General features: G+C 45.9%; 1 protein-coding gene across 4 annotated transcripts; it reads left to right on the top strand.

The window, feature by feature from the left end:
• Positions 1-5,407: 5,407 nt before the first annotated feature.
• Positions 5,408-17,253, top strand: KCNE3 (potassium voltage-gated channel subfamily E regulatory subunit 3). Of its 4 annotated transcripts, none has more exons than XM_060605646.2 (4): positions 5,408-5,581; positions 11,775-11,929; positions 12,965-13,264; positions 15,373-17,253. In XM_060605646.2, exon 4 carries the CDS (start codon positions 15,413-15,415, stop codon positions 15,710-15,712), a length of 300 nt encoding a protein of 99 aa, XP_060461629.1. In that variant the 5' UTR covers positions 5,408-5,581; positions 11,775-11,929; positions 12,965-13,264; positions 15,373-15,412; the 3' UTR covers positions 15,713-17,253. The 4 variants fall into 4 exon arrangements, with proteins under 4 accessions (XP_060461629.1, XP_060461632.1, XP_060461631.1 ...); XM_060605648.3 differs by lacking the exon at positions 12,965-13,264 and adding an exon at positions 9,455-9,524 and having other exon boundaries at positions 5,410-5,581; XM_060605645.3 differs by lacking the exon at positions 12,965-13,264 and having other exon boundaries at positions 5,410-5,581.
• Positions 17,254-18,481: the final 1,228 nt, after the last annotated feature.

The following is an 18,481-nucleotide window of genomic DNA, read 5'->3' as shown; positions in this document are numbered from 1 at the left end:
TTCCAAACTTTTTTTTCCCAGTGATGAGAAATTTTAAGAACTACTCTCAGCAACTTTCAAATATGCAACACGGTATTAGTGACTATAGTCACCGTGCTGTATATTATGTCCCTGTGACTTGTTTACTTTATAACTGGAATTTGCACCTTCTGAACACCTTCACCCATTTCTCCCACCCAAGCTTATGTGGTTTGAGTAAAGGTGACACCCCTGCCAGCCTCTTTCCCTGGCTTTCTGTGACTGGTGCAGAGATGGGCACTGGGCCTCTTTTAGGACAATACGAGTCAGACCCAGACTTCTGCCAGGAGGGTTGTGGGGGAAAGGAGCTCTTCCTACTGGCTTTGCAGACAGAACAGAGTGTATACATGGAACTGCAGACAGCCATCCTGTCACCACAAAGTGGGATCCTGCCTGAGAAGGGAGCAACAGTGAGAGAAGCAGAGCCAAAAGATTCAAATAGCTTCATGAAGACATCATCTGAGCTCCTGGATCTAGCCATGCCTGAAGTCAGTCCTCTGATTGTTGTAATTACATGAGCCAATGAATACCATTTTCTGCTTAAGTCCGTTTGAGCTGCATTTTCTGTCTGTTGCAACTATGACTCCAGACTGAGACACTCACTTCCTCTGTACATCTCAGTCCTAACTTATCCTACTTTCTTCTGCCTTCCTTTATTGTTTAAATCATAAGATTTAAGCATCCATATTCATACCACTATGAACAACATGCCCTCATTAATAGTTATTCTTTATGTAACACTTGCTGTGTGCCAGGTACCAGCTAAAGCACTTTAGAAATAATATCTTACTGCAATTCACAGATGTAACTACTTTTATCCCCATTCTACAGATAAGGAAACTAAGACTCAGAGAGGTTAAACTCTCACAGCCAATAAGTGTCAGGGCTAGGATTCAAACCCAGCTCTGTTGGACCCCAGAGGCAGTGTTCTGGACCAGCTGCTTCCCAGGACATAGCATGTGTGAGGGTGAGGTGGGGAGAAGATGCTACAGAGATCTTTAGTTTCCTGACACCACACCATCCCGCCCTTGCTGTACCTCTTCCAGTGCTCTTTTCACTGCTCTGTGCTGCTTGCAGAGGCAGGAGAAAAGTGATGCTTGGAACAAGGAGACAAAGTGTTCTGAGGGTCAAACTGACAGGCCAAGAGGAGACAACTCACAGAAGTACGGGCTGCTGATGAGTAATGGCATAAAATAACTTGATGTGACCATTAAGCTTCCTCTGTGTTTCATGCTGTATTTTCCCTGGTAACCCAGGCTTTTAGCACTGTTGACAGATACAATCTGTGCTCACCCTACCTCTGAACCCTTCTCCCCCAACCCACTAGACAGACATTGAGTTATATCCTGTGTATTCTATGGTGAAAAAGACACACCTGGTTCTGAAGGGGCACATGCACTCGAATGTTTATGACAGAGCTATCAACAATAGCCAAAGTATGGAAAGAGCCCAGATGTCCATCGATGGATGAATGGATAAAGAAGAGTGATATATACTACAATGGAGTATTACTCAGCAATCAAAAGGAATGAAATCTTGCCATTTGCAACTACGTGGATAGAACTAGAGGGTATTATGCTAAGTGAAATTAGTCAGAGAAAGACAAATATCATATGGCTTCACTCATATGTGGAATTTAAGATACAAAACAGATGAACATAAGGGAAGGGAAGCAAAACTAATATAAAAACAAGGAGGGGGACAAAACATAAGAGACTCATAAATATGGAGAACAAACTGAGGGTTACTGGAGGGGTTTTGGGAGGGGTGATGGGCTAAATGGGTAAGGGGCATTAAGGAGGACACTTGTTGGGATGAGTTCTGGGTATTATACATAGGGGATGAATCACTGGATTCTACTCCTGAAATCATTATTGCACTCCATGCTAACTAACCTGGATATAAATTTAAAAATTTTTTAAAAAGAAAGAAAGAAAGAAAAAGATACACCTGGACTGTATTCTTGTAGTGCCTACAGTCTGATGGGGAAGGCAGACCCCATGTCAGTACACAGCTAAATAGGAGACTAGGTTGAGTTCTCTGGAGAAAACAAACAGGAAACTGGATTGATAATCGTTCCATTTACTGAGAGAATGAAGACTGAGGGGAGCCAGGGAAGGAAGTCAAGGGTTCCAACCCCAATATGTCATCCAGAGATGTCAAGTAGGTAGTCAGATATAGGAGTCTAGTGCTCAGAGGAGAAGTCTAGTCTAGAGGTTTAAAAAGCATGCTATTATCCTTCCAGGCTTTCTCAGGTTCTATCTCTTCTTGGAAGTTTTCCCTGATAACGTAATTCCCAGTGATCTCCCCTTCATGACACTGATTCATCGATTCATTGATTCAACAAACTCTCAGTAAGATCTACTCTGTGTAGACTCAGTGTTGACTACTGCCCTCAAGGAGCGTATGTTCTAAGTGTGGAGTCAACATATAAAGTGGACAATTATAAGACAGACTGGTAAGTCCTGTGTTCAAGGGAAGTGCAAGGGGCTGCAGGAGAATGGGCCTGTGTATCAGCCAGGTCCTGTAGGAAGCAAATGGCCATCTCAGGTCAGTAATTTGAGGAGGCTCTATTCAAAGAGGTGGGCAGGGAGTAGGGAAACCACAAGGATCATGAAGTACCCTGGGGCTTGAAACATTTGGGCACCATTACCTCCCCAGGCCTGCAGGGGAGAGGGAAGAGGGTGGTTACAGGAACGCGGAAACAAGTAGAGCTCTGAGATAGGGCTGACAGAAGCTGGGAGCTTCAGCTGAGGAATGCAGCAAGAGAAACAACAGCAAAAGATTTTTTTTAAGTTAAATATATCAGATGATGTTAAATGTTACTGAAAAACCAGGTGGAGAAAGGGGTTAGGGAGGGCAGCGGTAAGGAGGGACTAGGATTTGTATATGGGATGGTCAGGGAAGACCTCAGCCAGAAGATGGCACTTGAGCAAAGACTTAAAGGAGGTGTTATCTCCAGGTGAGTCTTTCCCTGACCCCTTCAATCATCCCACCCCACTCCCCTGCCCAACCTGTCCTCATGTCAGGGCCTTGTCTCCAATTTCTTTGGATTTGAGAGTCCCCTGAAGGCTGTTCTCAGACTATGGTCTTCCTGAGACAGAAACTGTTCCATCCTTTCTTTTCTCATCTGATAACAATAGGATCTGCCACCTATTAAGCACATGCATCACGCTGGACCCAGCTCTGGGCCCGTTACACACATTGGGTCATCTAAGCTTCGTTGCAAACCTGCAAGGCACAGAAAAAGAAAATGAGGCATCTCAGTCCACTTTCCAAGAACCCCTTAGGCACCTGGCTTCTGTAACACGCTTCCTGCTCCATTCTTACTCCAGAGCAGGGGAAGTGGAGGACAGACCTTAAATTTCTGAAGGACCAAAAAAGGGAACGAAAACTAGGCATACACTTTATGTCTCCAGTGGGCACAAGGACCAAAGGGTAGAAGTAACTGGGAGGCAGTTTTTGTCAAAACGTGAAAACATCCTAACAATCAGAACTTTGGCTGCCTCAGAAGCAATGAGCTCCTTGTCACTAATGGTGTGCCAGAGAAGCTGGACAATCTCATGTCAAAAATGAAATGTAGGTGGGGCACCTGGGTGCCTCAGTCCATTAAGCAGCTGACTTCAGCTCAGGTCATGATCTCGCAGTCCGTGGGTTCCAGCCCCACGTTGGGCTCTGTGTTGACAGCTCAGAGCCTGGAGCCTGCTTCAGATTCTGTGTCTCCCTCTCTCTCCGCCCTTCACCCATTCGCGCTCAGTCTCTCTCTGTCTCTCAAAACAATAAATAAACATTAAAAAAAATTTTAATAAAATATAGGGGATTCTTAGGTGAGGGATTTGACCAGATAACTCCAAGGGTCCTTCCAAGTTAGGTTCTATCACTAAATGATTCTAGAACTCTAAGATGGTGTGATTTTAAGTCTATGATTCTAGAATTTTATTAAAACGAGATAATCCTTATCTTCAAAGAACTTGCAATCTAGTGGATGAGGTGGGCAAATAGTTACTTTTGATAAGCATAATAAAAAGTCCTATAGAGTAAATGCAAGGCCCTGGCAGAATGGGGAAGGAACCAGGACTGTTTCCTCAAGGCTGATCTTAAGAACCACTCACGTCAAAATCATTGGGAATCTTTTTTTTGTTTTTTTTAAATGTTTATTTCTGAGCTCCATTCCAGATCTCCTGGATTGGAACTTCTGGTGTGGCATCCAAGTCTACTTTATAAGAACGAGCTCCTAGGTGATTCTTAGGCAGACTGAAATTTGGTACTGCATGCCCAGAGTCAGGATGACTTTTCTGAGAGGTGATAATCGGACTGAGGAAAAGAAGTAGCTGGGTCAAAATATGTAACCACAGAAATAAAATGGCAGTACTGTGTTTTGATAAAGAATAGCAGTTTTGTACAGCATTCCCTCCATGTGGTAGATCTTTTCAAAATGATAGCACTTCTTAAATACAACCTGAGATTCTGTGATAAGGGCCTCAGATATCCTGGAACAGATCTTTGTTTACAAGGGAGCAAGATCTGGCCTCAGTTTATTATTAATTAGTCCAAGGTGGGAGGCTGTTAAAGAGGGCTGTGATAAGGACTCCCACAGAGTCCCTGAGAGGCTATTCTCTGCCACTGTCCGCTCTGCTGCCCATAGCCTCCTGGTCCTCATTTTCCAGCTGCCCCTGGCTGCTTACCTTTTCTGGAGCCTGCAGTGTCATCAGCAAGAAAGTAATAGTGTGAGGGAGGGCCTGGTGGCCACAAGTGCAGGGTGTTCTGGGACATGAGGTACAGCTGGACAACAGTTGTGTGGGCATGTGGGGAGCTGTCGACACGTGGAAGGAGGAGCATAAGCTGGGGTGAAGGAGAGAAAGTGGCATAGTAGATTCTAAGTCTGAGCTCCGCTGCTGGCTTCTCGGTGAGCCTGGGCAAGTCCCTTCCCCAAGCTGGCCTCTGCATTCCTGCCTGGAAGAGACGGTTTGTGTGAGATGATTTCTCCAGTGACCACTGGCTTTAATATTTTGGATGCTACAATCTCATCTGACCCCAGCCACCACCGTGTGGTGAAGAATGCATGCCAGGAACCGTACCCATTTTACAGCGAGGAAGCTATGGCCCAGCACGGGGCAGTGACTTGCCCACCACCACACAGCCACTTAGGAGCAAAGCCTTATTCCCCCAGCACCCAATGTTCAGCCTCGCCTTTTGATCAGTCTCAGGCTGGATAAACTGAAGCAAAGTGAGAGGCATTTGGTCTCCCGTCCAGGAAGCAGGCGCTGCGAGAGACGGAAGGATCGGAGCCCTCGGCTGTGTAAGGCCAAGCAGCTGGGCGGAGGCGCCCTAAGTCAGCCCGAGTAGAAGTGGGTGTGCTGGGGCCGGGCGGGGCTGGGGGAGGAGGCGCCCTGGGGAAGGTTAAAGGGAGCAGAGCGCGGGTCGGGGCGCAGAGCCGAGGGGGCGCGCTGTGTGCTAACTGGCCACCCGAGCGCCAAGGGGTGCTGTGCGGAGGCACTGGGGAGCACAGAGTGCGGTGTCCTACCGACGGACGGGCGCCCCTCAGAGGCTTGCCGAGAGGCAGGTAAGGCGCACTAGCAGGGTCGGGAAAGCTGGGTTGCAGCTGAGGGTAGAAGTGAGGAGTCTTCCCGCTTCCCGGGAGAACGCCGACCCGAAGTGCGGAACGGCTCACGTACGGAGCTGATCCTCCCCAGACCCGAGCTGCAGGGATCCCGGGGCCCCACGTGGCGCGGAGCTGGGCTCTTGGCACACCCAGCCTGAAAACCGTGGGGGCTTGCACCGGCACTCACAGGCCCCCGGACCGCGGCTCGAAAGCTCTTTCCACGTCCACAAATGTGCGTGCGAACACCGGCTGGTCCGCAGCGAGAGCACACGCAGAAACACCCTTCGGGGACCCTGCGTGGTCTTTTTGCTCTGCCGGAGCTGACTTGCGCATTTGCTACTGCATTGTGTCCTGCGCCTGGGGACTTTCAAAGGCACACCTTCTGTTGCTAATAACAGAGGTCTAGGTTGGGAGTCGGGAGACTGGAGTTCCAGTTTACAGGTTGTGTAAACCTGTGCAAGTCCCCTACCGGCTGTATGCCTTGTGCTTTCTTTCTTTCTTTTTTTTTTAAACTTGTTTTATTTTTTATTTTTTTAAACTTACATCCAAATTAGTTAGCGTATAGTGCAACAATGATTTCAGGAGTAGATTCCTTAGTGCCCCTTACCCATTTAGCCCATCCCCCTTCCCACAACCCCTGCAGTAACCCTGTTTGTTCTCCGTATTTATGAGTCTCTTCTGTTTTGTCCCCCTCCCTGTTTTTATATTAGTTTTGTTTCCCTTCCCTTATGTTCCTCTGTTTTGTCTTAAAGTCCTCATATGAGTGAAGTCATATGATTTTTGTCTTTCTCTGACTGACTAATTTCACTGAGCATAATACCCTCCAGTTCTATCCACATACTTGCAAATGGCACGATTTCATTCTTTTTGATTGCCGAGTAATACTCCATTGTATATGTATACCACATCTTCTTTATCCATTCATCCATCGATGGACATTTGGGCTCTTCCCATACTTCGGCTATTGTTGATAGTGCTGCTATAAACATGGGGGTGCGTGTGCCCCTTCGAAACAGCACACCTGTATCCCTTGGATAAATGCCTAGTAGTGCAATTGCTGGGTCATAGGGTAGTTCTATTTTTAGTTTTTTGAGGAACCTCCATACTGTTTTCCATAGTGGCTGCACCAGCTTGCATTCCCATGCCTTGTGCTTTCTTTTCCTGGGTCACTACCTGTAGAATGGGCCTCTCCGTCTTGTTGCCCCACACTCCATGTGACATGAGGGGAAAGAGGTCTGGACCTGGGTGGGATTCTCTTATCTAGAAAGTAGATGAGTTCAGACAGACCCTTGTATGAAGGCCCATGAAGAGTATCTCCTCCTTTCCCTCCTCCCCATCTTCACCAATTTGCATATGGGAAACTGAGGCAGCAGGGAGATAGCTTGCCTAGGAACATACCAGGACCAGAGAGAAGCAAAACCCAAGCCTTCTCACTTCTAATCCAGGGCTCTCTCCACTTCACCTACAAAGGTGCATTGTAAAAGTGTAAGGTCCTCATTTTGTAATGCCATCTATCAACTTTGGTGGTTCCAAATGGAGGAGACCCCTGCCTGAGGCATGGAAACTGCTTTCATATTTTCTTGATTCCTCAAGATGATAACCAACAACATTCTTCATCCCTCACTTCTATCCATACACTGAATGAGCAGGTGCTCAAAATACCTACTAAGAGGGAATTAAGGCAAAACCCCCATCTTACTGATGGGGAACATGAGGCCCAGAGTGGAGCCGTGACTTCACTGAGACACACAGCTAGACACAGCCAAATAGGGGCAGGTCTCTTGATTCCAATTCCTGTGTGTTCTCCATTAACTATAGGACTACCAAATGGTACCCCTCAATGGGAAGGGACTACAGGGCTGATCAGAGTATGAGAAACAAGGAAGGCTTCTGAAAGAGGAAAGTGTGTCAAGAATCAAGAAGAGTAATAAGAACCTGTTGGCTTCTTCAGAGGATAGAGAACTAAGGCAGTGGGTGTGGGGCAACACTTGGTAATCTGGAGGTGGGGTAGAAAAACAGAAAAGAAAACCAGGTGACCCGACTGCCCAATAATTGTCTCTTATGTTTCTATAATACTTGGCAATTTCTAAAATACCTTCCTCTGTTGTCTCCTCCAGTTCCCATGTGAGGTAAACAGGGCAGGGATAATTATCCCATCTCATACATGAGTTTCAGAGGAAATAAATGCAGTGCTCAAGGTCACATACCCAAGCATACAGCCAAGATTGGAACCATGAAACGCACACATGAAAGGCAAAATCACAGGCTGGGTGACTGGAAATTGGACTGTGTGTGTGCAGTGGTTGGGTGTGTGTGGCCACACCCTGAGTAGGTACACAGGGAAGAGGGTGGCAAAGCCACTGCTAGTGTTTTGGGGCCAAGAATGTTTGCCCTTTGGATTGAATGGGATTCAGGTGCAGGGAACATCTGGGCTTTCAAAGAAGTCTTAGAATTCCTTCTCCTCTGAGTCACTTCCCCACCTGACTGAGACACCTTCTTTTCTTTGAGCCACCCCTTCCCCAGACCAAATCAAATATGTTTTGGTCTGCTCTTGCTTTTTAAGTACTGTAAGCTGTTTTCATGAATGTCTATGTGTGTACTGGATAGGGGATGGTCTAATAAGAAATGGCATTGATTCATTTTTTTTAATCAATTTTTAAAATGTTTAGTTATTTGTTTTGAGAGATAAAGGGAGAGAGAACACAAACAGGGGAGGGACAGAGAGAAAGGGAAAGAGAAAATCCCAAGCAGGCTCCACACTGTCAGTGCAGAGCCTGATGCAGGGCTTGAACCCACAAACCATGAGATCACGACCTGAGCCGAAATCAAGAGTCAGATGCTTAACCAACTGAGCCACCCAGGTGCCCCTGATTCATTTATTCTTGAGTGCCTACTATGTGCTTGGGCCCAGGGCATAAAGAAGTATATGAGGCACAGGTCCCTGCCCTCACACCTCACAGCACATAGTTTAGCATACATATCTATATATATCTATACCTATACACACATACACTTTCAGTACAGCATAGTGCTCTAATAGGGTTTTATGCAAAGCACTTTAGGAACAGACAAGAGGGAAAGACTAATTGGCTAGGGAGTGGGGAAGGGGGTCTCTCAGGAGGGGGTCTATAGAGGTGACATTAGAGCTGGGCCTTTAAGGATGAGTAGGAGTTCACCAGGAAGATAAAAAGAGGAAGGAAACTCCTCTGCCTAAGAAAACAGCATAAGGAAAGGCAAGAGGTGTGCAAATGTGAGGAATGTTGAGAATGGTCTGCAACTCAGTACCAGTTGGCACAGGGAACTGGGGAGAGGCAGGGTCATATCCAAAGAAGCTTCAATGACAATCTGAGAAGGTTAGACTTTCCTACAGGCAACGGGGAACTGATACTAGAAAGGTCCGTGGATGCGATACCAATTTGTGATCCCAGTTCACGGGGCTGAGACCTTGTGCAAGTGGTTTCCTCAGGGAGGGGGTGCTCTATTTTCCTGTTTGGATGGGGATTGTACTAACAACATAATTATTAAGATCCCTTTCAGCTCAGATTCTATCTCTGTCTCCTTCCAACTCTTTGTTAAGGTCCATACCTTGAACTCCTCCTCCCACTCCACTGGCTCCCCAGTCCATGTGGTGATAAGATTACCAGAGGGACCAATGGCAAAATTGTGTGGTCCCAGGGATTGTCTTTGGATCTCCATCTGCTTTGTGTGACTTTTTCCCCCTCACCTCTCTTTACCACATTTCTAAACACTTAAGATGTTCACTCTGAAAGAGTAGCTAAAACAGAGCAGTGGGAAAACCAAAAGAACCGATGGCGGAGTTTCATTTTTCCCCAGAGAAACCTGAAAGAAAACCTAAGATGCCCAGTTCATCCTTCAGATGACAGCTTTACAGCTCCACCCCCAGGTTAGACACCTTTGAGTTCTAACTCACAGGGATGGAGAGTTGGGGGATGAGGTACCTGGCTGGCTCAGTTGGAGCATGTGACTCGAGTTCAAGCCCCATGTTGGGCATAGAGCTTACTTAAAAAACAAACAAACAAACGAAAAAAACATTTAGGAAGAATCTGTTAAGGTGCAGGAAATAGAAATAGCAATAGAGTGTGGAAGAGGAGAGTGAGCCTGGCGTTTTGGGGGATCAGGAGTGGGTCTAGAGCAGAAAGGACCATAGGAGATGAGATTATAAAGGAAGGTTAACTCCTCGTCCAAAACATGCCAACATCCACCCCCCTCCCCCATCCCTACTAGATCCTCGATTGGTGAGAATCTGCAGTACAGGAAAAAGTATGGAGTTAGAGGATATGATGCTACAGGACACGAGAAGACTGTGTTCCATATGATGCACAACTCAGATGCCAGGGAATGTTGCCATTGGTAGTGGAAAGAGCACCTTAACAGCACATGCCCCCAAAGACCTCGGTCCTCATCAGAGCTCTGCCCGTCACTAGTCGTGTCATTTTGGGCAAGTCACCCTCCCTCTCAGAGCTTCCATTTCCCCATCTACAAAATGGAGCCGTTGGCCTAGAATCTAGATTCTAAATAATCTTTACAATCTCTTTCAGCATGGTCAGTTCCTATTAACTGGTCTATCTTCTGTTTCAAGTTAAGAACTCTCCGGAGCAGAGCTCTATCTGCCCCATTATGAACTTTATAATCAGTGACTATCTTGACAAGGGAAGGCAAGGAGCTCAGAAAGAGGAACAAAATTCTCATTGTTGCCAACTGCCAATCCTTGGACCTAGAGGCAGTTCACAGAGAACCAACCCATTCTTCATCAGCTTTCTGTCTCTCCTGACCCAGCAATGCCCTTGCACCCAGGCCCTCATTCCTACCCCAACCCAGTACCTAAAGATAATGTAAGAGTGACTTCTTTGCTTCCCCTGTCAGAACCACAAACTTCCAGGTCTATCCAGAGGCCCCAGAAGGAGGATCTGAGGGATCAATGATTTCATGAACTTTTACTGCCCTCACTGAACCCTGCATTGGAGCCCACCCCATCCCCCACACTGTCCGTCCACCCTCATTTTCTGCATAGAGTCTCCCTCCTTCCCTGGCTAGATCGCCTGGACAGATGAACTGTTAAGAAAAAAAACCAAAGTCAACTGACTTGGCTCTCAGTTTATCTAGGCAGGAATATTCAGTGTAACTTAATCCTTGTCTCAGGTACATCTTTAATCTGTGAGAAAAAAGTCTGCAGCCTTCCTTATCTTGTGATTCAGGGGCTTAAAAAGACCCCAAAATACCTCTCCCACCAACCTGTCCAATCTCCCATAATCTCACAGTGTGGTTTTGTGATCTGTACCTTTGTGGGATGTTAGAGCTTACTGCAACCTTGCCAGATTACATAGTTAAAATGCCTTCATTTTATAGATGCAGACAGAAGCTGAGGCCCAGAAAAGGGAAGTCACGTGCCCAAAGTCACACAAGTAGCAACTGAACCAAGACAGCTCCTTGGGTTTCCATTTCCTTAACTGTAAGATGAGGGAGGTTAACTAAAGGTTAGACGAAATGGCCTCTGAAGGTCCTGCCAGCCTCTGCTCTGCAAAAATAAAACCGTCACCACCCCTGTGCGGCACCTGGTACCAGACGCTGCAATTTTCTTCTTTAATTTTCACAATGAGTTTTGCTACAGATAGTGCTGATGCTGTGACCATGTATTACCCAGTCTCTCCAAATAGGTTCATTGGAAACATCATTTGTGCCTATGTAAAATATCAACCCACTGCCAGCTGCCACCCTGCCACACACATCATTCCCTTGGGGCTCAGGCTCTTTGAACCTTTTAGAGACTTCTGTTAAGATACCTGTACCCTTAGGAAAGGGAATATTTTAGTCTGCACTATTGGCAGCTCCCCGAGCAGGAGTCCACATGTTAAACTGAGGTTTATCACAAAGTCACCCAGTAGAGACATTGGGGGCCTGGGGTTGGGGGACAGCAATCAGATGTCCCTTAGTCACTGCACAGTTCCTGTAACTGCAACCCTAGGCTGGTCTGACCCAGCTGCTGCATAAAGGGGAGGGGAAGTAGGGGGGGGGGGTGCACAGCAAAGCTATTGCACAACCCTTGGGGCCCCAGCCTTAAGAGATCCACCCTGGTTCTGAAGATTTTTCTGTGTGTCTGATTTCTTCCTTCCCTGCCTCCTCCCCTGTTTTCCAGCACTGGGCCTTTCCTTCTCAGCTCTCAATGTCAACACTGAGACCCCAGATGTGTCCAGAGACACCCTGAAGAAGCTGAGGGGCAGGGGAGCCTTAGGGCACCCACAGAGAGATTTCTGAAGCTGATTCAGAGCCAGAGAATTTGCCTACTATTTGGTGAGTCTTCCAGATATAGGTTCTCCTTCCTCTGCCCTGTCAGTTAAAACTACTTTGCAAAGGATTTCTAAGAAAACTGGTAACAGTGACTGCTCCGGGAAAGAGTCCTGGACCACTGGGAATAGGGAGACTTCGTCTTCACTGCATGTACTGTGTATACATACTTACTAGATTTAAACATTTTTTTCACCATAATAAAAGTGTATGCTCAAGCAAGCCTGGAGGGAGGCAGGACAGGGATAACAGTCTTTTGTTGTTGTTTTTAATCATGGTTTAAAAAATACATGAAATTTACCATTTTAACTATTTTTAAGTATACAGCTCAGTATCATTAACTGTGTTCACATCATTGTGCAACAGATCTCTAGAACTTTTTCATCTTGCAAAATTGAAACTCAACTGATTGAATAACTCCCGATGATAATCATTTCAACAGATGAGAAAACTAAAGCCAGAACATGGCAAGAAGCCCATTTCTTTCAAAGTGGGATCCTCGCGCCTGGGTGGCTCAGTCGGTTAAGTGTCCGACTTCAGCTCAGGTCACGATCTCGTGGTCCGTGAGTTCCAGCCCGCGTCGGGCTCTGGGCTGACGGCTCAGAGCCTGGAGGCTGCTTCCGATTCTGTGTCTCCCTCTCTCTCTGCCTCTCCCCCATTCATGCTTTGTCTCTCTCTGTCTCAAAAATAAATAAACGTTAAAAAAAAATTCAGAGTGGGATCCTCCAGGCACTCCATCTATCTGTTACCTGCCTGTAAAACTGTCCAAGGCTCCTTCTTCCCTAAGCCATTCCCCACATACCTCTCACAAATCACATCTGTGAGATCTTAACTCCTGCCCCCACCTTGTCATCCCCATGGTCCCAACTCAGGACTCAGTGTCTTCTGCCTGAACTATTTCAGGACCCTTGTCATTAGGCTCCCTGCCTCAATTCTTGCCTCCTCCAGTCCATATGGCAGCCTGACTGTCCTTTCAAAGCACAGATCTCATCACTGTATTCCCTTTTAAAATACTGTTCCATGGCTCTTCCCCAACTACAGGATAAAGTTCCAACTCTGCAGCCTGGCACTCAAGGCTCTCCATGATCTACTTCAGAGAAGTCTCTCTATCCCATGTTCTATGTTGTTGTTTTTTTTTTAATTTAAATTTTAATGTTTGTTTTTGAGAGAAAGAGACAGAAAATGAGCAGGGGCGGGGCAGAGAGAGAGGGAGACACAGAATCCAAAGCAGGCCCCAGGCTCTAAGCTGTCAGCACAGAGCTCAACGTGGGGCTTGAGCTCATGAACCATGAGACCGCGACCTGAGCTGAAGTCAGCTGCTTAACCGACTGAGCCACCCAGGTGCCCCTCTTCTAAACATTCTTGTTGTCATGCTTGTTTACCTCTTTGCTTTTCTTGCCTTCTCTACTTCCTAAAAGCCCTTCGAGGTCCAATTCAAATGCCTCTGTCACTGAATACTCTCTGAGCCTTGATCAGAATTTGTCCCTTCTTTCTCTAAGCCCCAGTAGCCCTTGGCTTGTTGCCTTCATAATACATCAGCTGGCAATGTCCCTAAGTTCAGGGACTGGGTTTGAGCCTCCGCAAGCTCCCAGCATGAGGCCTGCCTAACAGTGGGCCTCCATACATGATGACTGGCTGAATGATGAGTTGAGCCATTAATTTCATTGTGCTGCTCCTGTTTTCCATTGGTCCATACAAGGGAAGAAGAAGGCACAAATTTCTTACCTGACAATTGAGGTAGTAGATGAGAATCTCTGCCTTCTGGATCTTAATTCCACGAGCCCTTGTTCTCTTTCCCTCCTCCGTCCAGACAAGGTAGTTCAAGTACTACTTACCAGGGAGCCCCAAAGGCCTTGCACGAAATGTAGGCCAGTCCTGGGTGATTGCTGTATTATTTAAATTCTTTCCCCTAACTCCTTCATTCATAGAGTTGTTCATGAATATTGATCATGGTCATAACAGTCATCTTTTGTTTGGAAGAGACCATATGTAATATTCAAGTTTGTTAGTTTCAGTTAGGTTGACATATCTACCTGGATAAAGGAGGGCTTTGGAACCAGTTAGTGAACTATGAGTGATTGGCCTGTAGAAAAGTCCCTAAAATAGCCATTTTTACTGGAGACTATTGAAGGAAGAACAGCCAGTTACTAGGTAGACCCCTGGGGAAACACAACACCCAGCCAGTCTCAGGGTAATCCCCTAGACTTGAGGGAGAGATATAGTCCTACTGACCAGGAGCATGTGGTCTGCTAATACCCTTATCAATAACAAGAGAATAGCCACACAGTGCCTTACATGTAAGTGCTGGTCAAAAGGGAGGGCTGCAACAATAAAGCTTGTGGAATATGGTTAAAGGATAGAGAGCACTCAATGAAGTCTTCCTGAAAGAAGTGAGTGTGGATGGAGCCTTGCTTAAAGAGAATGACATGATTTTTCAGAGATTAGGATACAAGGTTGTCTTTGGATGTTTTTCTATATTATGGACTAAGGATCTCTAAGAAGAAGGGGAAGGAACATTTATTATACACCAGGTACACAGTGACTTTGTGTCAGAAGGCAGGAGAGTTGAGGTGCCTGTCTCTTCCCTCTCTGGGGTAGGAAAGCTCCAAACCAGACTGAGTGTTCCTTTCACTCCCCTGCCCTCAGGTTCAACCCTGTCCTTCTTTTCCCTGGTGTCTTCAGTGGTTATCAGCCTCTCCCTGTTTCCCCCACCGCCTCTTTTCCAACAAAATTTCCCCTAAATAGCTAGCAATACCTAGAGCATTTGGGACATAATGTGCTTAAGAGATCAAATGACCCAGCCTCTGGCCTCCAGGTAGGGTGAAATTTAAGCCATCCCCAAACTTCTTATAAATGCTGTCCATGGAATATAAAAAAAACTGTGCTGAAGGAGGACTCTGGGTAATGTCTTCTGACGGTACCACACAGTCCTGCCGAGAGCTGGCCCGGGAGCCAAAGGAGCTGTAAGCCAGCCATCACAGAGAGGGACTCTGTCTTGGCTCTACTTCCAATATTCTCTGTGATCATGGACAGGCCACTTAATTCTCTCTGGGCCTCAGCTTCCCTTTGTATAAAAATGGAAGGAATTAGAGTAAATAATCCCTAAAGCCCTTGTAGCCTAAAGCTCGGTGATTTATAGAATCAAAAAAAAAAAAAAAAAAAAAAGAAAGATTAATATGGGTTACAATGGTTGAGGAAGGCTTTATTCCACAAGTATTTATTGAGCACCTACTGGGTGCTGTCTTAAGTGCTTGCCTATAGCAGTTAGTAAAACAGACATAGTCCCTGCCTTCATTGACCTGGCAGTCTAGTGGAGAAGACAGACAAGTAAACTAATAGGTAGAATAAACTGTGATGTTGGGATTTTCGCTGGGGTTTGTGGGAGTCGGGATGGAATTCAAGCTGCAGATGACAGAAGCTATCCCCTTTCTCTTTTCTGTCACCAACAGAGCATCCTCCAGTTCTTTGCCCACTTCAATCCCTATTGCTATGGAGACCACCAACGGGACTGAGACTTGGTACAAAAGCCTGCACGCTGTGCTGAAGGCTCTAAATGCCACTATTCACAGCAACCTGCTCTGCCGGCCAGGGCCAGACAACCTGACAGAGAAGCGGCGGGCCAGCCTACCTGGCCGTGATGACAACTCCTACATGTACATTCTCTTTGTCATGTTTCTATTTGCTGTCACTGTGGGCAGCCTCATCCTGGGATATACCCGCTCCCGCAAAGTGGACAAGCGCAGTGATCCCTATCACGTGTACATCAAGAACCGTGTGTCTATGATCTGATGCTAGGGGACCAGGAATGGCAGAATATCAAGACACCAGAACTCAGTGCTGGACCACATCAGGCCTCAGTGTCCCCATCTATAAGATCAACAAGAAAAAGGGCTAGAAGAAATCATTAGGGTGGGAGGAGAGGGGCTGGGAGACCTGGGCCTTGCGGATAAAGATTTTTTTTTCCAGCAAAAGTAGACTTTTGGGAGCCCCATGAACAAATATATAGAAGTAGCAAAAGATAGTAACCACTACTGGTCCAGCGGCTGGAGTACTGGGAGCTAGGAGCTGGAGGCTGGAGGAAGGAGAAAAGGAAGTTGTAGCAGAAGCAAATGAAACGGGAAGATGCACGGAGGACATGTTTTTTGATGCATTATCTTCAACGACCATGAAAAGCAGCAGTGATTACCATATCACAGATAAGAAATGAGTAACGTTACTTATTTATATTTGTTCACATTTTATATTTTTCCAGACATTTAACATTTGTGATTTTACCCCCTGTGAGGGAAGCAAATTAAGTACCATTCTGCCCACCTGGGCCGAGTAGTGCCATAGCTGGAACGTAGGAGCTCTGGTTTCCTTGCCTAGTGCTTTTTAAACATGGGACAGGATCCAGGCCTGAAACTTACACAATCCTGGGGGTCCCCTTAAGAAAAAGAATTCAAAATAATTTTGCTTTTGCAAATATTACAAAAACATATTGCCATGTCAATACATTACTAAGACCCCTCCCAAGACCCTAAGGAGCCATGCAAGTGCAGGGCCCTGAATGTTAAGGCTCTTTAGTTCCATGATTCGTGCACTTCTCCAGCCAGGTCACAGTGCCCTTCCGAGCCACATCTCCAATCACTAACTCTAACACAGCCTCTTCTGATTTGATTAAACTCTGGGAAGAATTTTCTGACACCAAATTGAAATCTGCTTCTAGAAGGTTATTATCACACCTAGAAGATTACCATATTAAAAGAAGGAGAGCATGCAAGGCAGGTACCTGGTTCAGTGGAAGGATTCTGGTACATGAACTGAGTGGTCATGCCTTTCTCTGATCCTTTTCCCACCTCCTCACAATGAAACAGTTCAACTTGAAAGTCTCTAAGAGCTCTACTAGTTCTGACATTCTGGTCTTCACATACATTAGATTAAAACCATAAAATTGTGTTTGTAGGTCAAAAGCAGCTGAATATCAGTAGTTTTCATATGGTTCAGCCTAATATTTGCAATGTGACGAGTGAATATCTTACAAGCTACAAATCCCCAGCTGGAACCTCGCACTGTTCTGTTTGATTTCTGTTTAAGGGATGTACAAAGGGTCTCCAGAAAGCCCTATTGAAACATACATATTTGTATATAGCAAAAACCCTGAAAGAATATTTTGATAGTAATTATCTCTGAAAAAGAAGGATTGTGATTTTCCCTTTTTTACTTAAAAAATTATGTAATATTTGATTTATCTGACCATAAGTATGCTACTTGTATAATCGGGGGCGGGGGGGCGGGGAAGCTACTTCCACCTTGAAAAAATAAAAATAAATGCTTGTGTGTTTCTTGAATGGAAATACAGAACACATTCATTCCCATGAGCAGTCAGTTCTGTTAACTCTCTGCAAATCTGTGCTGAGCCCCATATGTGCTCAAGCCTTTCCTTAATTTTTCTTTTTTTTTTTTAATGCTTATTTATTTATTTTGAGAGAGTGAGCATGAGCAGGGGAGGGGCAGAGAGAGGGAGAGAAAATCCCAAGCAGGCTCCATGCTGTCAGCGCAGAGCCCGACGTGGGACTCAGTCCCACACCCTGAGATCATACCTGAGCTGAAATCAAGAGTCAGATGCTTAACTGACTAAGCCACCCAGGCATAGCTTTCCTTAGCTCTTCGTGAAGGAGAAGGTAGAGACCTATTTAAGAAGATTTGACATATGGGAAGACAATGATTCAGAAGTCTACAGTTGAATGAGACTTTAGAGACCACCCAGTCCAAAGTCCCAAATAGGAAATGGAATCAAGAATAGGAATGAATGGTCAGGCTAGAAGGGTTTTAAGAAATGAGATTGGGTAGATTTTGAGGAGTCAGACAAAGGTAGAATTTGAACTGAGTTTTGAAAAGATAGGACTGATCTAAGTGGGCACAGCAAAAGAAGAAAACAAACCAAGGGAAGCTTGAGGGTAGAAATGTGGTGAAACCACACGCCTAAAGAGAGTGGTTGGCTGGGAAATTGGGCAGGAAGCAGATCCAGTGTGGCAACTCTGGGACTTCAGTGTCCCTAACCATGGTAGTGGCTCTCCTTCACAGAGTCCTTATGCTTACAGGATTAAATAATAAAATAATATAAATTCTTTTGCTTGCAAGTTGCAGAAACCCGGTGTATATTAGCATTAACAGGAAAGAGGATTTGTTGAAGGGAGCATGGAGCAGTCAGTCACAAGTTCAAAAGAAGAGCTACTCCTGAGTAGCACCGGGGCAACTCCTGAGCACCAGGGCAGCTCCTGAGCCTAGAACTACTTATTTGCCTGAATTCACAAAGTAAGGGCTCTATATACCTCGTTACTACCCTCTCCACCCTCCAGCTCTACCCCACCCCAAATGTTTGCGAGTTAAGTGGCAATACCCTCTCAGCGCATAGGATTTTTTATCGGCACCGGTTCTGCCCTCTGCTGGCCAGATCCCAGAACATCACCTTGAGCCCTCAAAGCAAAACTTCAACAATCCCTCATTCGCCAGACATTTATTGAGGGCCCACTACGTGCCAAGCACTCATCTAGGCACTCTTGGAATACATAAGTA

The sequence above is a fragment of the Panthera onca genome, chromosome D1, assembly GCF_046562875.1.
Source record: "Panthera onca isolate mPanOnc1 chromosome D1, mPanOnc1 haplotype 2, whole genome shotgun sequence".
NCBI classification, from domain to species: Eukaryota; Metazoa; Chordata; class Mammalia; order Carnivora; family Felidae; genus Panthera; species Panthera onca.
This window is presented reverse-complemented; position numbering and strand designations above follow the sequence as displayed.